This window comes from Apus apus, chromosome 2, assembly GCF_020740795.1.
Source record: "Apus apus isolate bApuApu2 chromosome 2, bApuApu2.pri.cur, whole genome shotgun sequence".
NCBI classification, from domain to species: Eukaryota; Metazoa; Chordata; class Aves; order Apodiformes; family Apodidae; genus Apus; species Apus apus.
The window spans coordinates 43,116,037-43,141,839 of NC_067283.1; the positions used below are offsets into that span (position 1 = coordinate 43,116,037).

Sequence of the window (25,803 nt, forward strand, 5' to 3'; positions counted from 1 at the left end):
GACCAGGATCAATCCCATGTCATGTTAATGTCTAACACAAAAAATGTACCTGTCTTGAAGACCACAAACAAACAGAATGCAAGAACTGCCAAATGAGATGGACAATGAGTAAAGAGAAGGAAGAAAGGTGACAAACTCTTGCCATGGCTGCAGATAACAGTCTGAGAATGCTGGGGCATCAATTCCCTGTACTCTTTTTCAGTGCCCAGCATAATGAATAATGCAGTCTGTCTTAAACATGTGAAAACCTGCCTGCTCTTCAGGTCTACAAAAACTATAAAGCAAAAACCATTATTTGATTTTACTTAACCTGGAAACAGAAATGAACAAAGCTCCACTGTGAATAGCAGTCTTCTCATCATTGATTTTGTTCTCAGAAATTGTATTTACTTAGTGATAACATCTTTAGAGGAGTCAAAACATAAGCATACATAGATTAATGATTTCTGACTAGATACATGGAGAATTGTCAGAATAATCATAACAAAGTTAGTGCCAAAGGATCAGAAATCATTAAAGATTTAAGAACTCACAATTGTATTTTTTTCCATTGTCCATGGCTCAAAATCTCCGTAACTTTTCAATGGCAGTACTGGACTTTTTTCTGAAAATCTGTAATCTAAAAATTAGGATGAGGGCAATAAGTGGATCACGTAATAAAATGAATCATACTAAAACCACTCACATTTATCTTATTCTCCTTTATATTTATAGTTCCTTCAAGTAACAGCATTGATTAATGAAAATGTTATTAATACAATCTAAAGCCAGTAATTTAAGCTACAGTTTGTTAACTATCCTAAAACTGAGACTTTACACAAACTTCTAGAATAAGCACATTTAAATTAAAAACTTAACTGCTTTATCCAAGGTTTCTAATCTAACTTAGATAAGAAAAGAATTAGAATAAAAATATCAAGAAGTTTTAATTTCAAAAGGAAAAAACCCCCACATCACCAGCCATACATTTAAACTATTTTTCCAGAACTGAAACAAAACCTTTCATATGTTTTAAGCAGTGCAATATCAAGCTTAAGCCCAGTGTTAAGTTACTGGCTTCTTAACCATGAACTGTCATTATTATAACAGATGTTTTTTCTCTGAAAAAAATGAATCATGTTAATGGAAGATGAAAGTTCAAATTTCAACTCTGTACCTAAAGAGAAATAAGAACTTCTGAATGCCTTGCTTTCTAGAGTTTCTGTCTGGCCCCTTGAAAGAAGCAGGCATCCAAAAGGCAGAGTGCTCAGCCCTTTCTGACAAACTCTACTTACTGAAGAGCATCCAATAATGATGCATGCTCTTCTAGAGGCTTGCACGAGGTACACAGTTCTTAATCTGCATGTCTTTCTGAACAGACAGGACTATCACAATAGGAAGGAGAAATACAAGGTGGAACAATTAAATATCTAAATGTTACATAGTGTGACAGGTGCATGATTTTGTGTAGTGATGGTAGGCAATTTGGTGAATTCAGGATTAGATAAATTTAGTGGCAGGAAAAAGACTGAAAAAATGGTCAAGCACTAGCTGCAGAAAAACGTCCCTGGGAACTTTAGCTCAGAAGTCTTTCCTCCAGATTCTTGCTGTCCCCACAGCACAGATTTGCTGACCAGGTCCTTTCAACAGTTTGTAGTCTCCCTGTCAATTGTATGTCAAACTAGTAGGGGAGTGGACCAAGCACTAAAGTTAAATGGCCAATCCTGCCTGCACAGCTCTGGGGAAAAAGAGACTGTTTTGCCCTCTCTTAACACAGAAACTCTTGCTTTGGCAACAGCTTCACATTATTTTATGAAGAAGATTGAGAAGAACTCAGAAGGTGTACACACTGTAAAAGCAAAAGACATAAGCAGTTTCAAACTACTGTAGTCTAGAGACATATTTCACAGTTGCTTTTAATAGCACCTATGTTTCTTGCACTTCCTGAAAATACTGTTAAATGACAATGATAAAATCATTCTACAAGCTCAGACTGACTGTGTAACTTGATTAAGCACGAACTACTGTCACTAATCTCAACAGAGGAAATCCATGTTTATGAACTTCTGTATTAACCACTAATTCTAAAAACACTGATTTCCAAAACAGCTGTTGAAAAGAAACAGAATGCAGTATCTATCCATAAGCAGTAAATTCCCCTTTCTCTCTATCTTGTCCATCAAGTAAAACTATGTAAGCCTAAATGTCAGAGTTACCTGCAGAGAAAAAGAGAAGGAGACTGACTAGTTCCATTACATGATTTCTCTGGTGGCAGAGACACTTAGGAGGTACCTGTCCCAGTAGTGAAATATACCAGGTCAAAAAGAATTTTGATTTTTAAATCTAGACCATTTCCTTGATCTAGTCTAGTGACTGCCTCACAAACATTTGAATTGGTATAAACAAGAGAGTTCTGACCTCTGGCAAGGTGGACAAATTCCTTGGTCATGTTTTGCCAGAGATTACAACCAACCAAGAAAACCTGCAGTCACGTTCTCTGACCACAAATTAAGAAAAACAAGTTACCAATAACATGGCTCAAACATTATGTGTCAAAATACTAAGAACACAGGCACTTCTGTACCACTGAAGTATCCAATAACCATAAATATCAAGATAGAATTATTGCTGTTTGATCCTACCAAATAGGATTCTACTAAAAAAACCTACTAATCTAGTGTATGAGCAATTGCATTTTTGGTTCTGTGTATGCAAACTAAAAGCAATTCCCAGCAAATTCTTCAGGAATTTAAGAAATTCTTAAGAAATTCCTTATGATTTTATAGGTAAATAAAACACAGTTAAAAAAAATAATGAATTCTACAGGGTTCACCAGTACAGCACACAATACCATTTGTCTGGGTTTTCATCTGTGTAGCTTCACTGAGGACATCTACTTTTGGGGGATGCAATGGCAATCCTGACAGCAATTCACATTTCACAAGATCTCTGTATTTACAGTCGCTGTTGAATATTTAAAAAAAAAAAACAAAAAAATCTGTTTAGCCATATTAAACAGGTGCTTCTCCCATATACGTAACATCTAAAAAGGGGGGTTAAGCGTATAAAAGATTTTAATTTCTTCAACAATTAACACAACACTTATAAACTTGCAAATTTAAATAGCTACAAGTCACAACAACTTTTACTTTCATTACTCCCATTGCATGATCTAATCCGATAATGATCTCAGCTGAAATTATTCTGTACTAAAGTGTAACTATATGAAATTCAATAAATAAGTAGAAAAGGCACCTGTGAACCACTATTTATTTTCGTCATGCTGACAGCAAGACAGATTATTTCTGTCACCTCTGAAGAAACATCTACTTTTCAGTAGTCTGTTATGTAGTATCTGCCAAAGAAGTAATCCACAAAGCCTTTGAAATGACATCTGAAGACCCAGCTCTTTTCTTTCTTAATAAGTGACTACTCAGCAGAAGATTCAGGTGATTTCAAAGAGAACTCCAATTAAAGAGTGTTCTGCCCTTAACCACTCCCAAATATGTACGCTCCAGATGATTAAACTCCTAAAATGTGATGTTTTCCAAAATAACCTTCAAATACTGCTAGCAAAATACTTAGTGATTTCTTTCTTATTTGTAAATAAAGTTACAGAAAAAAACACTCTTTCATGAGATGTTCCTCGCTTCCTCCCTTCAACTGAGAATCTAGGTTCACTACAAAGGACATTTTAAACTGCTTCCAGTTTGGAGACAGAAAGAGACTTGCTATCCCCTATGAGAGGGACATTCTAGCTACTTAATACTTCTTATAGTTAGGGTAATTAAAATATTTCCTAAATTGCACAGTTTTTAATACAGTTTGAAATAAAAAATGCTATGGCAGGGAAGAATAAATTCTAACATACTCAAATTCTTCAATATCAATTTTTCTTTTATTCTAGTTAATGTACTGTATGGTATCCAGAGGAAAAAATTCTGCAGATCCAGTTACTTAAGATTTTCAAGTATTCATGTAATTTTTTTTAATGCTTGTGATGCCAGCCTCAGATCTGACAACAGGATTTCCATAGCAACTTACCTTCAGGATAACATTCTCAGCACTCTTTTTAATCTAGACAAGAAACTACACGTAACTTTGCCAGGAATTGTAAACTATATAGCTGTAACAAATTTCTTTTTTTCAGAACAAGCATCTCTAGAAGTAGAGTTTGCTAAATAAGTACAGTAACTATGTTTTCTTCTAGATGAAGCTTTGCAATGGTAACATTTTTGAGTAAAACTAGAGAAAACAGTTTGACTTCAAGTGAAGGAGTAAATGCCTCTTCTCTAACTGCAGAGTACTGCATTTCAACTAAGGAATGAAGTAATGCAGTTATCACTTGCACAAACATTTTATTCAGCATAATCAACTTATTCTATAGCATAAAGAACTATTTGTGCTACTAAGGTAAATTTAAATGGGTATTTTACCAGAAGGAGGAGCTTGGAGCTCTCTAGTGGATTAATGAAAAGATGCAATATTCTCATTTAATGAATTTCTGGTACACTTCAAGCCTGTCACAGAAATGTGTCTAGTGCTAGAAAAAAGCAATACCCTCTTCTATGCTAGCTAAAGTTTCTTGATTGTTGTGAAAATAACTCTGAAATATCTGTTATTTCTCTTCTAATTACTGAAGTATTCCATCAGTTAAGTATAGTTTTTCTACAAAGTCTTATTCTGCTTAATTTTGGGGAAGATACTGAAAGGAAGTTTCTTAGTCTGACACTGTAAGTCAGATGTACAATAAACACTGCAAGCACAGCTTGAAACTAGCAGAACAGTAAAGCACGTGCTTAACTTCACATGCCATGTTTTTTAAGCTCCTTTATCTACTGTTATTCAAATATATGTCAGCCTGAATTTGAATGAGATCTTTCAGTTCTTTCATCAGTTTAGAAAGTTCCAAAAGGCAGAAAAGAAAGCTGAAAGTCTACTTGAGTTTTATTATTTTTTTTAATAATTTAAGCTCTGTAAGTGCTGTTGTGGCTATACTCACATTGAGATGCCAAGCTGAGACACTGGTATGAAGCAGATACATTTCATCACTAGCCAGATGACCAACTAACTTCTATTGTCCTGTCAGTCTGTGACTATACTTGTCTTACACTTTGCACAGTGAAATTATATTATTTCACACATTGATTTTCTTCATTGTATAGTCACAATAACATTGAAAATTGAATGAAAATGCTGATAGTGTTCAAGTAAAAACGTCACATTTCATTTGTACAGTAACTGGGGAAAATCACAGGTTACACAAAGGACACAGTATATATACCTGTTTTCAGCTTCATCCTTTTTTTCTTGTTCAACATCAGGCACTCCATCTGCAAAGGTGAACTGTAAGATATTTAAAATGTACTTTCAGACAGAGCAAAGCACTATTAAGTCTGTTACGCTTTACACTACATACTTAGAACTGTTAGCAATCATTGGAAGGTGTGATAATACAGTCTTGACTGTAAAAACTGTAATGTGGACTGTAGGGTTACTCTTACACCATTTTTATTATGCACGCACTGCCATTAGGCTCTGTGATCTTCAAAATAGTTATCATTAATTGGAAAAAAGGTGACATGATAGTCTGCACTTCTCTTCACTCACACTTACAATACCAGCAATTTTTAGGCCCACTGTCCAATTTCAACTGCACCTGACAGATGTGTAGAAACCACAGAAGACATTCCATCAAGTGCAATGAAAACTTAAAGCTGTATTGAGGAGAAAGCTAAGGCTTTTGCTCAGCTGTGCACCATCGTGCACAAGTAGGAAATCCCCAAAGAAGGAGAAAAGAGACAGCATCTAAAATATTTAGGGGTGGGAATCTGAAATAACTTACATAGAACAAAGTCACGTAACCCTGGATTTGTTTTGTCCATTACTCCTGAAGCAACTTGAACTTCATGTTATATCACAAATTTATGATTGCCAAAGAATTGGAGATGGATATGCTCTCATCAAATTTCCAAACTTCATTTTACCAGTTCCCCAGATATTTTTAGGGTTTTCTCCACGGTAAGTTTTTGTACTTCACACAGCATTATTAGTTGGAAAAGTCTTCAAAAAAATCAACCCCCCCAAATCACCTCAAACAGTAGAACACTTGCAACAAGTGTTCTACCATTCCACTCCCCACAGCTACTACTCTGACCACATGCAGGAACAGGTTTTGGACTGTAGCACATATTTTGCAGCTTAAGTTTGGTTAAGTTTGAGGTTTGGGTGATATTAGTTGTACATATTTACTGTTACATATAACAGAAAAGGAAAAACACTAGGACACTGATTTTATAAAGCCACAATAGTATGAAGTAGCCCAACTGGGACTGACCTGGCAATACTGCAAAAAGTATCTCACCTCCAGTAACCTGTACTACTTGACAGACCCTTTTATCCTCTATAAGAAGTCAGGGAACAAACTGCTGCTGATCACTTTAAGAATCAGATGTTACCAGCCCAAATTCCATTTGCTGAAGGAAATGTTTCTAATCTGCTTTTCAATAATTATTTCACCAGGGAAACTGACTGCCTGCTATTTGATTACCTTATATATTACTCATCCATTTTTAGCCATGTGATTTTTACAGTTTAATTTATCTAGATAACACAACTATCCACTCTTGAAGTAGTGGAAAACAGTAAATGGTACAAGCAGCTACGTCTAAGCACCAGTGAGATCTAAATTCCAATACATTATCAAAGTAAACAGTATAAAACTTCAGCAAGTCTTAAAAGACCTAGACTTATTATCTAGAGGAAGGAGGACAGAGAGAGTAGAAAGGTCAGAGAAAGTCAGTGAGCAAGAAAATGGTTTCAGAGGCATGTTCCCTCTGAACTGCCAGAAAGTCAGTATGTTAATCTAATAGCCTTTCTGCTCAAGTAATGAGCTCAAGAATGATCCTCCTTGGATTCACGATGGCTGTGCAGTGTCCCCCAGCTTTCTGACACCACTCCCTCCTTCAGGGTCTGTGTGGTGAGAAGCATTCACTACAAGCTTTTAAAACTAGGTATGTTATGTAAAAATGTCATGTATGCACAACAGTACTCTTAGGTGTTCACTGGGGCACTAATTTTCATGCAACTGATAACACAGAATTATTGTTATCAACTGATTTAACAGTATTTTGGTTAATTTCAAAATTGAGGATGAATTATTAGTGCCAAGTTAAAAAAATACATTCTGTTAAGAAAAACTTACGTTGTCAATAGCACAGTAATCTATTCTTTTTACTACAGGAAATTAAAAATGTTGTTGATAAAACAAATTTAATAATTAGAATTATCCAATATTTCTCTGTACCTTATCATCCACATCGTAACTCTTCAGAAGTTCATCTAGTTCTCCCAGTTGCCCATCTTCAAGAAAATCCCCAGTAACATCTCCCAAAGGACTGCTTCCACTGGAGGAGTTGTGGGTTTTAATATCTGTAGCTGAAAATGTATGAACACATTACTTCACATGCTTCCCATGCTAGAAGACAACAAAGCTTCCATTTCCTAAATATTACAAAGCCTTAACACGAATGACATTTAAGAACTCTTAGGGCTTCCTAAATGTGAAATGTACATGTAAAATTATTTCACCTTTAAAGCATGAGGCATTTTAAGTAAGTATTAAACTGAAATGGCAATTAGAATTCTATCCAAGCTGTATGGTCTGTAATAGCCCCTGTAGAACAGTACAACAGGTTTATTTATATAATACTGAATTCAGCATTTTAGAAATAAATTAAAGCACAGCCAAAGATATGTATAGTGATGTGCTAAGTAAATAAAGACAGTCTTTGCTGAAGAAGGGGATAAAGCTAATCATAATGACATGATGCGACCCTGAACTAAACAGAGATAGTTCTGAGAAACCCTGAATTCCTGTAATACAGTAAAATCAATGAGAACTCAGTGTCAGGAAATGTCAGCACCTTTTGCAGATGCCACAGGAAATGAACAGAACACCTGACTGCAGTTTTCTGAAGCAGCTGGTTGTGTACAACAGAAGAGGTCTGCCTAGAAAAGAAATTCACTGTTTCACTGGATCACATGAATTAATTTCAGCTGCACTATGTTGTCCAGATACAGGAAGAAACAATCAGATTATTATTGGAAAGGCTTTCATCTTATAGTCACTGCTCTCTGTATGATCATCAGTACAAGACACACCTGCATGAAGACAACATACCTAAGGTTTTCACTTGAAAGATGAAGAGGATCAATGTTATCCAGAATACCTTAACTGTAGTATTTGTTGTCCTCCTGAGACTGTGAAGCCACTGAGACAAGCATCAATGGCTTCACTAGATAACCCAAGACACCAAAGCAGCAATGGAGTCATACTCCAAAGCATTATCACAATACTCAGTGTCTTGCTATCATCTCATCAACCAACACAATTCCTTGCCTGAAGTATGACAGAGATGTCAAAGAAAACCCAAACCAAAATCCCCAGTACTACCAACAGACAAATATTACAGAAAAATAGATATTCCCTATAAGGCTCAGGTTTGTACCATTTCAAAATACATCAATTTTACATGCAGTCTGAAACAAACCACTGTTACAATACTTTCTTTGCTTGATTACACGTTGAAGTCTCCAAAGACTCTTACCTTTTAGCATGGAATCACAGGAATTTTCAGTATCATTTGACATTCCAGGTTCCTGTATGGTAATGTGTCTGTTTTGAACAAAAAGTGTATTTAAAATTTCTGCCTTGCACAAAAGCAGGATTAATCTAACCAGGCACATAAAATTAATGTTCTCAGTAATACTTATATACTTAAAATAGCTGTGGACAGTATCCTTACTTGGAACACACTGTTGTAAGACTGTTCTTAACTCTCTCTTTTGGATTTCTTACGTCCATCCATGTACACCCAAATATGTTAAGTAAAATCTAAACATTCCAAATCCCAAAATTTGACAGTAAAAGCTCATTATCTGATTTTACCTTTGCCTGAAATGCTGAGAAGGGAAATCTCTGTATAGGAAATTATGAAAATACTGTGCTAATGAGCCAATTCATCAGCTTCTAGAAAATGTGATTTATAGTGATTTTATATTCAAGACAATCTTCATAACAATGAATCTTGAAGAGAGTAACAAAAACATTTGTTCATAGAAAGAGACTTCCTTCACCTGTTTTAAAGATAAGCTGAGAGAAAAAAAATATTTCTCCTTAGAAAATCTCAGGAGGCAAGAAGACACATTAAAATATTATGTCTAGAAGATATGAAACAACAAGGTCATCATCACAGATAGTGGAAGCTCCTAGCTGGTGAATGACAATAATGACAGCAAACTGTCTAGTAAAATGGAACAATGAAAATTTGCAATAACCTAGTGGAAATGAAAAAGTTCCCCAGTATGCATAACTTGGAACTATACAAACATTCAGGCACAAATACCTATGTATATACATAAGATACAGTAAGAAGCAGAGCACAGTAAGTTACAGCAAGTTTGCAGAGACAAAAGAGGCAGTCTCTGTAGGATGATTTTCTCCCTGCCCCACTTTTTATGTGAATGCAAAGTTGAGCGATTTTGCCCACCACAACAATTGAGTTTGTTTTTTTTTTAAGATTGCAGTGCAGACAGTTCCAGAAAGCTGTCAGCTTCATAAACATTGCTTAAAATTGAAAATATTTAACAGTGTCTAGGTCAAAAGCCACTTCCAACTCTTTACCAGATTCTGCTAATTGTGTAGTGTGAAATAGTTTCAAGAAGCACTTTGTAAGTTCTTGTAAAAAAGGTGCCTAACACACATACAGAGAACTAGATTTGCTGCAGAACTTGGCATTTGCTCACCAGCCTGACAAATCTAAGAGTGCTGACAGAACCAGAAGAAGTCAACACATTGTAGAGATCTAGAATGGGAGACAGACTAGACCATGTCAGAATATTCTTGGCATGCTGACGATGTTTAAGTTTTAACAAATCTCTCTTTACAGCACAAGTTACACAAACCACAATGTTTAGTTTGTTATTTTGCATATGAAAAATGCATTCAGGTTTAGTCTTTTTATTCAAAATGGAAAACAGTAAAGTGCAGAAGTCTCCTAAGGGCAAGAATTGCTTTGGATGTGCTTTCAAAGGTATCGACTGAACCTACCAGTTCTGTTGGGATGAAAAGACATACTGGATGTCAATTGAGAGTTAATGTCTAGATTCCTTACAGGAGAAGAAAGAAATACCTCAGATGATTGATTCAAAACCCTGCACTGTTGGGAGCCACTCAGGGGTAAACAACAGAAAATGGCAAAGGGAAATACGTATGAAAATGGAGTCTCACTGACCCATTCAGGCTGCAGGTCCAGAATCCTTTCCTGATGAGGGGAAACTAATGCCTGAAAGTGACCAGGCACTCACTTTTCTCTTCTTAAAATGCAGTCACCAGAGGAACAAGCAGTCCAACTTACCCTCAAGATCAGAGCATGCTAACTGAATCACACCATTCAAGACATATACACACAAAACTTTTCCTGAATCTTCCTGGATTAAGAGACAGGATTTGCTTGTACTACTTAAATCTACTTGTATAGAGATATCAGCTCTGGGCACATGCACAAGTGCAATTACAGTAGTTAGGAAACTTTAAGTCAAAGACATGTATAGGAAAGTTGAGTGCCTCTTTATTTGTTTGCTGGGTGCTTTGTTAGTTTGCCTAAAAAAAAAAAGACACACACAAAAAAAAGACTTCTTTGAATTTTGGACCTCAATCACTGTTGCAACACGTATGTTCTAAAAGGACACGTGCTCTCATTATCTGAAATCCTGATGCCAAAAATTAATATCCTTGAATTTTCAGAACTAAAAAAGTCCCCTCCAGCTTTTAAGGTCACAAAGAGTCAAAGATTAAGTGTCATTGGCTAAACATGTCTTGGTGTCTAAATAAAAAGGTGAAACAAAATGGATTCACAGTAATACTTACACATCTGCAGTGGCTAACAACTGCCACTGAACACTTGTCAGTTACTGAATCAACTGGGTACATCCTTCAGAAAGTTTCAATGCTTTGGTTTCACAATAAAACTTGAATAATTATTACTTCATTATAGCATCTGTCATTTTGACAAGCTGCTAAAGATCTCAGATTTTTTTGGTTGGAAGAACACTACAAATTAAGGCACCAATTGTTTCCTTTACAATTAAAATGTAAATGCTATTAAACTCATAAGTAACATTCAACACACTTTATAAAGCTTTTTAACAACCGAGCTATACTTCCAGAATAACTTGCTGCTAGCAAAAATAAAGCTCTTACTGCTCTGTACAAATGCCAGACTAAAATACCTGTACACAAAAAATACTGTACTGACATCTATCCCGATGCTTACATGCACTTAAAACAGTTTTAGCAAAGATCCAGATTCTCCCTGTCATCATCTGCCTACTCTTATTAATCTGAAGGGAAATAATAACAAAACCTATGTATAGATACAGTTAAAGAAAACATTCAGCAACAACCACCCTTTGCAGCCATTAAGTGCTTGCACTGCTCTTCTACATACAATCATCTACATTACATTCATCTAGAGTGTAATGGCTAACATTAACCAAATGTTAATCAAAAGATGCATATAAACTAATATTTATATAAGTTAGAGATGGTTTATATTACTGCAGTCCTGACTCACTGTTCTAAGTGGACAGATTGAAGTGGCATTATAAACTCATACTGCAACAAAGCAAAATTGAGTACGCATAAAATAAGAAGCTAAAGAAGAAAACATATACAATACTCTAGAATATCTCTAAATGAAAAAAAAAAAAAGGACATTGACATAATTAATATTTTATTTTAAAATATGTAGTCTACCAGCCTAATCACTTTTTTTGGTTGGCCAAAGTTAAATCCCAGTTTTATCTGGTAAATACTAATAAACTAAAAACCAACAGTATGACCTGGCCATTCTTACTATTATCTACCAATATCATAAGGTACTTGATAAAACTGTGGTTAGGTCTGTTGCCTTATTTTAATATTCTCATATTCAGTTATTTAATATGTTCCTGCCTGCTACAAACTACATTTAATCACCATGTAATTATCTTTGCATCACACTATGGAAAGTAAAAAGCCAAAATAATTTGGTTATTTAGCAAATTAAGGGGAAATGCTAAGAAATTAGAACTATGCATTTTTATTTTCTCTGGCTGATGGGAAGCACATTCAGCTGATACCAGGAACAAATCTGAAATATGACTGAGCAAATTCAGTTTTCATCTATCTAATGGTTGTGATAATGTTACTCTAACTCAATGTCCTTAAAAATGAAAGGGAATATTTGTCCTCCCTACGAAGTACTTACAAGATCAAATAAAATTTTCAGTTAGTATTTATATAAATAGCAAACTTATTGGTAATGGTAGCAAAGGGCTCAGAAGTTCTGGTCATCCATTCTGTGAAACAGCCCTCTGGACAGTCAGTTGGAAACCATCCATCACTACCCTGAGGTAATATACAGCAAATACTCTGTTGTCTATACAAAATACAATATACACTGCACACAAAATCAATACTCATTATCAAATTTACTATGATACAGCCTAGCTACTTCTTAAGAGGTTGGGTGCTCCTACTAAAGACTTGTCCTGTTCTTCAGAGGCTTGTTTTGGCAGAAGTTTTATTCTATTAACATCTGAAAGTTTGATATTCTTGTATCTAAAAAACTGTTCAGCACCTCAAAAAACATTCCTTTCCTCTTCTGTACATGGGTTTAATGAAGGGGAAAGGATAATGACAGCAAAACAAAATAATGCAGTTATAAGATGGCACAATGCTGAAAGTAATTAAAACATTATTTAAAATAAGGATAACAAAACCACCCAGAAAGAGCAGAGCGAGAAAAACACCCCTCCCCCACTAAATTCCTAATCTTCAGAGGAAAATCTTTTACTATTTCTATCTAAGCTTTATGTTTTACTTTGTAAGACGAAAAACATAACCTCAAAACTAATTTGTCAAACACAAGTATGAAAGCTGAGAGAGAAAAGAGACTGGATAGTTGACGAGTTCACCCATCACACGAAGGACTACTACCTCTTTTACAAAAGTCTGTTTCTACTTTAAACTTATCTTCCCCCTTCAGTGACTTTTATAATTTCAAAACCCAAAAGAACATTAATGCCTAATAATTTACAACTTGCTGAATGAAGATGCAGGATCATAAGCAACTATAACATGTTAGCCAAATTACAGATTTGAAAACTATTCACATGTCTGGGGATAGGAGAAAAGCAGGGAAGGAGAATGCTGGAATGGAGCACTACTGCAGAGACAACCACTTACTCATACAGATCCAGCAAAAGAATAAGCTACACTTAGAAAGTAAGAAATATTTCCAAGTATTATACCACAATCAATACTACAATTAAAAAACTACTGTCAAAGGGATAACTGCTATCTCAAATCAAGTCAGGTATTTAAAAATATTAAGAACATTACTCCTAATCAGCTTTGTTTATACTTTCGTATTTCACTCCACTTGGTCTAAATTAATTCTTTAGGACTCCATTTTGCTTTGGTTCAGAATTTATCCTAGTTCTTACGTAGAACAAATTAATTTATTTGCATTCAGAATACTGTCACACCTCAGTTCAATCTTTAAAATCACCCCAGAAGTCAGTGAGAATCTGTAAGGAAGCCTGAACACTACAACCAAATTATACTAATAGAAAGTAATTAGGATTCTTACAATAAAAGCAATTAAATGCATACCTAAAATTATCATCTACCGAATCTCCACTTTCTGAGATAACAGGACACTCAGGCGTAAGATCCTGCTTTTCGTCTTTAATGCAGATGCTAGTATAGGATGTGTTCACAGGACAATTTTCACAATCTGCAGGTGTAAGCTTCTCTTCATTATTGGTTCCAAAAAGGTCAGGGTCATCCTGAATCACATCAATGACAAGAGCATCTTCTTTGTAAGCTTCAAGAATATCTGGAAAACTTTGACTTTTGTGTTGTGAAAAACTCACTCCTGATTTGCTAGCATCACTTACTTCTAATGCAACAGGGCAGTCAACTGCATTCCAAGAATGATCAGGAGAATAAGATTTTAGTACACATTCAGTACCATGGATATCAGGCACAGATGACTCTAGTTGTCCATCAAGAAAAGCATGTGGATATAAAGGAGAATGTTCAGGTACCACAGACATCTCATTTGAAAGGTTTTCAGAGCCATCATGCCTGAAGTCCTTACTCTTGGTAACATCCGCTTTTATCTTCATGGAAGCTGTAGATGTAACATCACTCACGACAGCAAGAGGCTGCTGCTTGGAACTTACTAAAGTCCCTTCACCCACTTTCTGCCTCCTTGAAATGCTAGTGCTGTCAAGAAGCTCTAGTGGACTATAGGTTTCTCTTTCAAATGAGTGGGCAGATTCTAGCTTCCTGGGCTGAGATTTGTTTCTGCATAAAGGAATTTTGTATTTTATCAGGTTTCCAGCGTTTACGGCTTTCTTTAGCTTTAAATCAGAAAATGTCTGGGTCACTACTGATGTTTTATGGCTTAAGTTTAGTCTGTTTTTTTTACCTGTAGAGGTACCTCTCTGGACTGTCACAGACAGGTTTCTTTTTCTTACAGCTCCTTTATTTTTTTTTGTTGTTGCAAAATTCAAGGTTGGTTTAACTTCTTGAGCATTCTCACGGTTAAATGCCACTGCATCCCTATCCATATTAACTAGTGATTCCACGTTCTCATTACTCCAAGTCTCACAAATATCTATGGAAGAGGATTCTGGTGTTTCAAGTGAAGTCAGACATTCAGTATTCGGACCCATTATTTTCTGTGTAGATTCTTTGTTAATTTCTGCTAACGATGCATGCAAATCCAACTGCGGCCAATTCCCAGTTACAGAACTGTTTCCTACAGCATTAGCACTGCTTTTATTGGAGGATTCCTCAAAGGCAACCCTTAGAAGTCTTTTTCCTTCTGAGATGGACACACAATTTTTAGGAACCCATTCAGAAGTCCTGGCACAAGATTCAAAAGGCCAAACATTTTTGCCAGTCATAGGCATTGTTCTTTGACAAGTAAACTGCTGCAATTTCTTATTCACTTTCTCCAATTTTCCATCTGTCTTGCTCTTGTGACAATTAGAAACATCATGGATCTGAGCCAGTACTCCCACGCTACCTGAGGCAGCAGAATGATGTGCCACACTGTTTGAATTTTCTCTTTTTGCTATTACAGGGAGCTCGGATGTCTTCTTAAAGCCCTGTTCAAACGCAAGTAATTTGGTACTATTCTTTCTCCAGACTGATGTATTTTGTGCTTCAGGAGTATTTTCTCCTATATGAAGACTTGATGTACGATCACATGAAGCTGCCAGAGTAATTTCTTTATGATTTAGTCCTAAGACTGTAAAGGAGTTTGACATGGCAACTGCTGCTTCTGTTTCTAACTCACACTCACTGCATTCATTAGCCATGTCTGTGAAAATATTCTGAACTGCTGATTTCTCAGTGATTTTCATCTTTTTTCTAGGCTTTCTACCTTTTTTTCCCCTTAAACACTTAGTGTTCTCACTTTGACAGCATGAAAAACACCCTTCTTCATGTTTGTTTTTTTCTTTATTAAACAGTAAACCACCTTTTATGGGTGATCTCTCATTTTGCATTCTGCCAGTGCTGCAATTTCTATCACTCTGTTCTACAGTATCACCAGGAAAAACATGCTTTCTTTTATCCTGGGCTATATGGAAGAATTCACTTAATTTATAACTGCTGGCAGTTCCACTAGCTGAAGACTTCACAAACGTATTGATGTAACTACAGGCGTCTAATCTCACAAATGGATTCTTTTCTGCTGCACAGAGCAAACCGTTACAGTGGTCTAGGGTGTTTCTGCCATGTTCAGCATCACATTGTGCAGGTACATTTACCACTTTTTCAGCTGTAGTCACATTAAAACTTTGCAAGCACTCGACTGGGTCAATTCTGGATTTCCTTTTTTTATAACACACACCAGACTTTTTTGTTACAGGATGGCACAGAAAGGTCTTTATTTTAGTCCCATCTAATGCAGAAACCACAGGAGATTTAGAATGGTGAGGTTCCTTTTCCTTGGAATCTTCCAATCTGTTTTGATTTGTCTTAAGCTTCTTCACAGCCCGTGTACCATAGTCTTGCTCAATTGCTTTCCACTTTTCCTTTGCTGATTAAAAACAAAAAAGTGTGATTTAAGAATATGCTAAGGCAAAAAAAGAGACTATCCTATTGCAGTATTTTCTAAAGAGAACAAAAAAAACGCAAGGCTACTAAAGAACATGACACTCTGTAAGACTAAAACATTTCTGTAAAGTTTTACTTTTTTTTTTTTTTTTTTTTTAAATGAGCACTATTAACAGACCTACAGCAACAAATGATGTTTTGTGTTCAGAAAATGCAAAGATGAACAGAACCTTAAAGTGTCAAAAGGATGTTGGAAGTTGTATACGTAAAACATAAGTGGAAACTAAATTAGATCAAGTCCACCAAGAAAATGCAGATGCTGCTTGCACACTCAGCCTTCAAATATTTTGTTTACACAATAGATTCTCTGTAATAGAAAAGCTCGTTTATAAGAATATATTGATTTATTTCAGATATATAGTCCAACCAACTGCATGGGACTATTCACGAAGACCCAGGAAAATGCCAGGACCTGCATTTTTATTAATGACTACTTTTTATTTAAGAGCAAATACAGATTGCATAAACAACCTGTATATTTGAAGATTTAGCCTGGAGAATGGACTCAAGCAACTGCTTGAGTGTGAAACACACACAAAAAAAACCCATAAAATATTCTTTTTTTTTTATATCTTAGTTTTCAAAATAAGATACAATTTTAATACCTCAGTTTTTCAGAATATGGTTTCTAGACAGAATATTTGTTAATAATAACCTACAGCAAGTATTTCTCATTTTAATGTACCCTCTTTGAAAGTAAAAAGAATGTATTTCAGACAATTGTCCTGGAAAAAAAATAAAATAACTTTCAAAAATCCTCTTTCAAAATTGTTCCAGTTTGATATAACACTCTATTAAATAAACACCAAAATACAATCTTTGTTTCTACATCTTCTAGGATTTTGCAGAGAACAACAACTAAAAAGCAAAAAAGTTCTGAAAATAAAAACCAGCATCCTGTAAAAGGAAGCACTAAAACAAGAGAACATGATATATGCTCAAAACCAATCAAATAACATACAGATAAATGAAGAATAGACTATCTTTTATTTTGGCTTTGGTGAAACTAGTGCCTCCTTTTCTGCTTGTGACTGACCTTCTCATAAAGGAACAGACCTTTTTTGAGGGGGAAAAAAATAAAAGTTCTTAATCAGGGCCTGTTGCTGCTGATACCTGCTCCTCTCTCCACTCCCCAAGAGGGTAGCTAGTCTCCTGTCCTTTGTGCTGAAGAACTGCTTTTCTGCTTCAAGAAAAGCCTTCTTCTAAGACTGGCATTCACAGTCATGCAAAGCAGACCCTAACTCTTAGCTCTACTCTTCTTGAGCTAAGATAGCAGCCACACACTTAAGAGTCACTTTGAGATAGCGTACAAGCCACTACTCTTTGCTGCCCCCATGACTTTATCCCACATATACATACCTGCAAAAGAAAAACTACCTCCTGTTTTTAAACTTTTTTATGTGGTTTCACTGTAACACCAGTTCCTTACCCTGGCAGCCCAAATTTGGCACCTGTTCTTCAACAAATAGGCACAAGTGCTTACCGCTTTCCCCCAGGCGGTCTGCTCCTTTCTGAGGGTTTGCACTCGGCTGCTCTTCTTCCATGCAACTCCTGTTCATCTGTCCTCTAGCTGTTGGTTGTTCTTGGCCATTCAGACCCTGTAGCTGTTGTGACACCAGTCCATTTCTGTTCCTCTTCCTCAGACTCACAGCTCCCTCCTTGGACTCTGGACGCTGTGTATGCCGTTCTAGCAAGGCAGACCTACTCCTCTCTCTGCGACCTTGTCGTTTTGGTTTCATCAAAGATGTCCCACCTTTCTTGCTCAAGAATCTCTCTCCTTTCTCCTGTGTCCCTGACTTTCTCAATTCAATTAGAGAGTACCTATCCAGTTTCTCTAGGGTATCTACCTCTTCCTGAGGTTTTGGGTCCAACAAGGATTCTTGAGGATTCCCCAAATTCTTCTTAAAATCTGGGATTTGCATCTCCAGTAACATTAAGGAGTGAACACTTTCCATTTCAGTAATACACGTGCCCTTTCTGGGTTGCATCACGTCTGGTTCCAGCAAACAGGAAAAGTCATGTCTCTCTGTGCTCTCAATTTCCTCTTCTGAGGATGCGACTTGTAGCTCTAATTCCACAGAAGAAAGTTCTACTTCCACAGAGCTTTCCCCTGAGCTCTCTGAACTCTCCTGAAAACCTGAGAGGTTCAGCCTTTCCAAGCATTCCATCTCTGCTGAGAAATTATTTTGCGAAGTAGTTCCTGAGAAAAACAGCTGTTGATCTTGTCCTGTCCCAGTCTCTTCCCAGCATGCTGCTGCAGCCACGGCTGCTGCCTGCCAATCTTCACACACAGCAGCATCTGAAATAGGAAGTGCTGCACCCCTCTTGCTTCTGGCAGCCCTCCCAAACCTTTTTTTTTGACCTGGGAGCCTCTGGCTACTCTCGCCTTTGTCCTTCTGCATGGGCACAAGAGGAGCACACTGCTCACAGGAAGTACTGGAAAGCATGGCAGGTGGCAGACAGGAAGATAAGGGCTGCTTAGGTTTTCCCTTCGGTGTCAGGCGAGGCCTTTGCTGGACTACCAACTTCTTCCCCGTCTCACGCCCCACCCCCACGCCCAGAAAGCCTGGGCTGGTGACTGTCTGGTCGGCCCACTCCCCCTTGCTGGCTGCCACTACTTTCCCTGACCTTAACCGTGGCATCACAGGAGCCTAGAAACACACACAAAAAAACCCCTCATAAAACCCACTCCCCGGTGAATCTTTAACAGCACCGCAGCTAGCCCAGCACCCAGGAGGGATACAGGCCGGACCAGCAGAGGAGCACAACCCCTCCCAGGCTACGACCTTCGGGGTCGCACCCGGCTGGCACAGCCTGACGGAAAGCCCAGGCCTCCCGGGGGAAAGCCCGAACCACCGCTCCCCCTCGCAGCCCGGAGCAGCCCCTCACCCTCACCGCGGAGCAAGAGGCTCCGGGGCACCGGGGCACCGCACCGCGCCGCGGCCGCCCCTGCCACGCAGCCCCCCGCGCCCGCCGCGCTCCCGTTCCGCCGCCCAGGCCGCTCCCCGCTCCGGCCCCGCCGCCCACCTGCCCGTCCCTCGACGCGCCGCCCGCCCGGCCTGCCCTGCCCGCGGCGGGTAATGGCGGCGCAGAGCCCCGCGCTGAGGCGGGGCTGCGCACGGGGCCGGCCGCGGCTGCCCTCGGAGCGGGCGTGGTGGCTCGGTTGAAGGCTGGGAGGGCTGCGTCTTGCTGCTTCCTTGCCCGAAGCCGCGCTCGGGCGGAGGGGCCGGCAGGGCCGGGCAAGGCCGCAGCTGCGGGCTCAGCGGCGACCTGAGGCGCCGGGGACCTGCGTGGAGCTGCCGGACCCTGTGAGGCACCGAGTGGTGGGGAAATGTTCGGCTCGCCCCGAGCTGAGTGTTGGGTAGAAAAAACCCCGGGCTGCTCAGCTTGCCGGTTTCTTCAGGTGTTCCGTCCACCTCAGTGAAGCGGGGTTGCCCCGTTTGTCCTTCAGGAGCTCTCCAAAATGGAGGGGCAACACGCTGGTTTCCATCACCTTAAACAAACTTTTAAATAGTGCGGTTTCTAAGGACCGGGGTGAGGAAAAAAGTAGCTCAAGTAGTTAAACTACCTAGTCAGAAAACAGCCAAAGCTGGTGTTTGGGCTTCAAATGCTGGTGATGGTTTCAACACGAATGGAGGACACCAAAGCTTCGGGACCATTCCCTGTGGGATAACGTAGAAAGTGGCTCACAAAGTCAGTGTTGTAAAAAGATTGAACCTAAATGAAGAAGGCTTTGAAAATCACAGATTAATAAACTCAGTAAGGTGATACTTTACTGCCAAGAACGTGATCAGCCAAACTGCACACGGCTGATCTGTGTTCTACAAGCCGTGCCTTTCTGTTTGCAGGTGGCCTCTGAGGGATGAAGTACCTGATTCACTCTGACTTCGTGCTTGGGAGTGTTCACATTTCATTCATCCTCGTTTGAGACCTGTGCACAGAAAGAAAGCTTTTTGTGGCACTACTTTCCAGAAGTGCAGTACCGTGGATGTAGAAGAGCTGTTGCAGAGTAAAGGCTTGTTTTACCAAATGATGTTTGTTCACTATGTGACTTTAGCTCATGTTACTCACTTTATCTCTCTTTCTCCATCTCTAGGTAGAGATAATACATCACTGTCCAAATACAGTCAGAGAACACTGGATTTGCAGCAAAGGCTCTCTGTACATGAGGAAAGAACAGGCAGGACGGGAAGTTGTTCACTTTCTTTAGCTTATCATCTTGTAGGTTGCACGTGTATGCCTAAGTACAACAAAATAGTAATTGGGTGGCTAATTAAAGTTAATCAAAGTAGAAAATACAGATTTCTTAGGTAGTTTCTCCCCCAGCTCAGTATTGGTCCTTGGGATCATAGAATCATAGAACCATAGAACCATTCGGGTTGGAAAAGACCCTTGGGATCACTGAGTCCAGCCATCATCCCTACTCTACAAAGTTCTCCCCTAAACCATATCCACCAATGCCACATCCAAACAACCCTTGGACACATCCAGGGATGGTGACTCAACCACCTCCCTGGGCAGCCTATTCCAGTGTCTGACCATCTTTATGTAAAAAATTTTTCCTAATGTCCAGTCTAATCCTCCCCTGTTGCAGCTTGAAGCCATTCCCTCTTGTTCTGTCGCTAATTACCTGTGAGAAGATAGAAAGGACTCAATACAAGAGAGCTAACTGCACAGTATTTATCATCATCATCAGTGTTCTGCAAGGCTAGCATTACATAAAACATTCAACTCTGGCTAAATTTGTCCTTCACCAGTTCAAATATAACCTTCTCCAGTGAGAAATATAATCTTTTAAATTCAATAGCAAGACAAGAAAGACAAAGATAGGCCAAAAAGCAGTAAAGAAAATGAGAAAGAACAACGTATGAATTATCTAACTGCTCTCCAATATAATTTTTAAGATTGAGTATTTAGTCAGTTGTTTACAATGATGAGAACCCTACTCAGACCAGATTTTTATGAAATGAATTAAAAATGTACTTTAAATGAATACTAATTAAAGACATTCTTCAAGGAAGTTCTTTGAAAAAGGGCTAGACCCCCAGAAAGGACATTTTGAAGCAGCTGTTGATTATGTTAAAAAACAGACTGCCTTCAGTTTACAACAGTGCTAGATAGAGGTAGTATAAACAATGTCTTGCAAAGCGGATCAATGTAACCATCTTTTACAAATACTTGAAAGAACAGAAAATTGCAATACATACACATATTATTTAAAGAAATCCTGTCAAGTGTTTATTAAAACTGGAGGTTGTTAAAGTGGAAATAACCTTTAAATTATATAAACAGCTTAAGAGGGAAAAATGTGTTAATTTCACATTCCAACAACATTTGAATTAGTAATGCTACTATGCTATAGGAAATGTTTAAACTTCATTTTAAAATTATGTCTTGTTTGGTAATAAAGATAAATGCTGTTTTCTTTTGAATTTTGTCAGTCTTGTATCTCAATGCCATGTATAAATTTTAGAACTAATTCAACTTTTGCTGATCAGTTGCTTTGTTTCACTGGTTTCTTGTTCATGCTAACCACTTAAACAGAGTAATAGAAGTATGAGGTACTGAGTGTCTGAAAGTAAAAAGGGAATCCTGGTGCTTTTTTTTTTTGCTTTTTTGTTTATTTGTTTGTTGTTTGTTTTTTTTTCCCTCCCCCCCCTCCCCCTGAATAACCTGGACACTCAGAGATGCCTGGCAATTTCCGAGAGTGAAAAAAGAACTTGTGTGACTACATTTATGTAAAGTCCATGAATTTATTATGTTATTATTTTATCCTCTCAGGGGAGCAAGTGTGTGCCTTCAACTAATGTAGTTTACACTAGTAGTGTGGAGAAATTGTGGCTGCAGATCTAACAATGATACATTTGAGCAGTCTTCCAGAAGTTTTTTAAGGATTGAAATTTATAAACACATAAACCAGCTACATAGGTGAGCAAATAATATTATTTTTTTTACTGGGCTGTATTTTAGACTTCGCTAATACACTCACCTAGCAACAGGGATTGTCTTTTTTATCTGGAGAACTGAAAAGAATTAACTGGAAAATGAATTGTGTTTTTTGTGAGGCAATGTGAAAAGTGTCTCCCTGGACCACTTCTTTTTGCACTGCTTACATCTTCATACTTGGCTGAGGGATAGATTTGTTACCTTAGTGGAAAGAGTTCGGGGGTGCTGTAATAACTGAGACTAAGCTCTGAAGAATACATATAGTCTGTTACGTGCTTTAAAGGCACCAAGTTAATCCCTTAAGTAATACAACCAAAATTCCACAGGACAGAATTTTAGTCCAAGAACGTATGCTTTTATAACCCCAAGGATTTATTTATTAGCAGTTCTGAGCTATTCGTTTTGCAAAGGTAGCACCCAAGCATAAATAAATGTGGATACAATTTTTAACTTCTTTATCCCCTGCCTTCTGTTCAATTACATGGGTGTTTTGGAAATAGGTATTGCTGAACTGTTGAACTAAGGAGTTTTGTCTCAAGCCATCCATGTATATCCCTCTAAAACTGCCTTTGCTTTCCATTCCCAGGCACTTAATGCAGGAGCCACCTTTGACGTGACACCAAACGAGAACTGTGCTAACTGCTCTCGTTAGGCTAGAAGTACAAAGTACATGTCAGAGTCGTGTCCTTGTAAGCTCAACTGTGTAGATGTTGATCCAGTTCACACTAACAGCTGTTTGCTTGTCTCCTTTGACACAATGAACTCTGTTAGACAAGGGCCAGTATGGTGTTGAGAGCAGAGGTACCTCAGTGGAAATACGTGATCTGTTTTGTGAAGTAGCAGAGTGATTACACCACACAGCATCGTGATGGTAGACTAGGTGAATCCAGTGAGTAGCTGGATATTTCAGCCTTTATTTTGGTGTCTGTTTTATTATAGAGCTACAGGGTAGATTAAAGTAACTTTATTTTACACCAGTTTAAAATGAGACATTGGAGGAAAAAGGACAGCTGGTGTATTTCATAATGAACCATCTGGCATTTCTTGGTAGATCCTCTGATTCCTAATTTACTACTGAATTGTGACAGCATGAAAATCAAAATTATTGATTGTGTGGAATCAGTGTTTCCCTCTGGCACATTTTGTTTTCCTTCAGTTTCTGTCAAAAGATAGTCATAGAAGGGATAAGGACCTCTCAATCTGAGTTTAGTAAAGTTTGAGAGTAATCTATACCATGTGTCTTTTTTTTTTTTTCTCCTTTTTTTTTTTTTTTTTTCTTTTTAATAATGCTGCTTGACATTTATTCTGGAAGACTGATTTCCCAGATGATCACATCAGATCTGAACCTTGCAGAAAGTGTCAGTAATCAGTTTTAAGGTTTCACAAGGGAACTCCTGTGTTGGGTTTGTATTCTGTTTTATTCCCTTTCATTTATGGCTCTTTATACAACTTCCATTGCTAAGAGTTTAAGAAATAAACTAACTGGGTAGCAGGAATTTGAGATTCAAACAATACAGAGTCAATAGAGGACTAACTAGTCAAATAGGAGACTACACATTTAGTCTTTATTTTTAAATTCTGAAAATAAAGCATATATTTGCTTTAACTAGATAGCACATGTGTCTACTACTAAATCTGCCTTTAGAGTCAACTTCCAGTGGTTGGTTGAAAAAGATGTTGGACTTAGGAGTAAAGCATCTACACACCAGTAAGTACATGACACCTCCACCTCGCTGCCAAAAAGGACTATGAAGTGTGATTTCTAAATGAGGAAATTAAAAAAGAAAGGAAAAGAGAAAACAAAAGTTGAGTAAATCACAGCTAGAAAAGGCATAGGCGTAAGGTATAGACAGAATGTAAGAAAACAGTGGATAAACAGGGAAAAACAGTGCTAGACAGAAATCAGACCAAAAAATGGCTAGTTGATTCAGAAGATCAACCTTAGGAAAGGGGAAGTGAAGGCTAAACACAGGGATAGGAAACTTCTCCATGGTTCAGACTGAATGAAGAAATGGGGGAGGATCATTTTCAGCAGTGCTCCTAGGAAAAGTAAAAGAGAGCCTTGAACATTGAACGGTGGCAGTGGTAATTGTGAGCTAGAATCCAAATCTGGATCCTCATTAACCTTGCTGTTGGATGTTGAACAGCAACTGGCTGCTAGGTTCAGTTCCTTGTGCTGTGGACATCCATGAAGGGCTTACATCTCCATCTGCTTAACAGGGTCAAGGTGGCTGACGAAGTGTGAAGCCTCAGAATAACTTGCTGTATCTTTCCTTCCTTGGGTGATTCATCCAAAAGAATCAGATCACTCCATGCCCCCCAATATTGATATGGTTTGTATATATACTTTTGAACTTGAGGAATGTATTTGTAGCTACTGTATGTTTTCAGAACCTCAATGTGAGGTTTTTTAGAGCTGCAGATCTAGGAAATGGCTGCTGCTTACCTTGTTGGGTTTTTTTGCTCTCTAGCAATTAAAGTACCTTTTACAGTTGTTGAAAGGTAACTGTTTCAGCCGTGCTGACTGTATTGAGCAATGGTCTGACTATAAAGCTTTCCCTAAACATAGCAGCAGACAACCATTTAAAAACATACAGTGACTTTGCTACTGAACGTTTTCCCTCTGGCATATCTAGATAATCTGTGGAAAAGGTTGCATGAAAGCTGACATTATTGGTTCATGTGTGCAACAAACTGCTGTCTAGGGAAGGTGAGAGAAGACCAGAGATTTACTGACTTTTGCATTCATCTGCATACTTCCTAACAGGTAATTAATTACACTAATTGAAAACAACAGAAAATGTTCTTCAGATAAACCAGGCACTTACTAGGTGCCGTGGTGAGAATTTGAGGTAAAATTCATTGATGCTGAGTCAAAGCAAGGAACCCATTCAGCAGAGAGGTGCATCCAGCATAAATACTTTAGTTAATGTCATCAGTTAACATCACTTGCGGATCTTCATACTTCGTTGAGCTGAGAGGCTGTGGATCATGTTTCTATACATACTGCATCTAAATGATTTTTCAGGATTGTTACAATAATTTAACCTCTTCCTTGATCCATGCAAATGTACAGAAAAATCAGGTTTATGTAGTTTGTGTTGTGCAATAGAACTATAAATAAATGTAAATAAATGATACTTCTATTTATATTAAAAGTATATAACTTGCTCTTTTAAATATGCAAGCATTTATCTTTGCAGCCTGTGTTTGAGTTTCCTATTCTGTTTTGAACCTTGAAAAGAGCCGGGTAATAATTTGTATTCATTTTGCATGCTCAACAATCTGAAAAGAGACAAGTGAAATCAGTCAGTTGTCTTATGTGGGCTAAGAAAGATGCCTTCAGGGATTCACGTGATCAGGGCTTGGCGAGTGCTGTGCTGAAACCAATACTTGTGGTGCAGGGTACACTCGGTTCCTGTCCTTTACCTACCATCCCATGACAGTTACATTTTATCTTCGGGTAATGGTTCGTCCCATAAATCTATATTGAGGTCTTCCTGGGGGGGTGTTATCTGTTGCTCCTGGCCATTGTGGAAATTAAAAGGTATAACCAAAGACAAATAATTGTTCCTAATCAGGAACCTGTTGGGCTATTTTTAACTAGCATATTTACTTCGGTGTAGTTGCAGACT

General features: G+C 38.0%; 1 protein-coding gene across 1 annotated transcript in view; it reads right to left on the minus strand.

Moving 5' to 3' along the window:
• Positions 1-18,864, minus strand: part of TOPAZ1 (testis and ovary specific TOPAZ 1) — a 36,042-nt gene extending 17,178 nt beyond the window's left edge. The window contains exons 1-7 of the mRNA XM_051610230.1: positions 17,706-18,864; positions 13,700-16,145; positions 8,589-8,656; positions 7,286-7,416; positions 5,264-5,325; positions 2,831-2,943; positions 534-619 (exon numbers count right to left, since the gene is read on the minus strand). Of these exons, the coding sequence (XP_051466190.1) occupies positions 534-619; positions 2,831-2,943; positions 5,264-5,325; positions 7,286-7,416; positions 8,589-8,656; positions 13,700-16,145; positions 17,706-18,864 (4,065 nt within the window). The remainder of the gene's footprint in view (positions 1-533; positions 620-2,830; positions 2,944-5,263; positions 5,326-7,285; positions 7,417-8,588; positions 8,657-13,699; positions 16,146-17,705) is intronic.
• Positions 18,865-25,803: the final 6,939 nt, after the last annotated feature.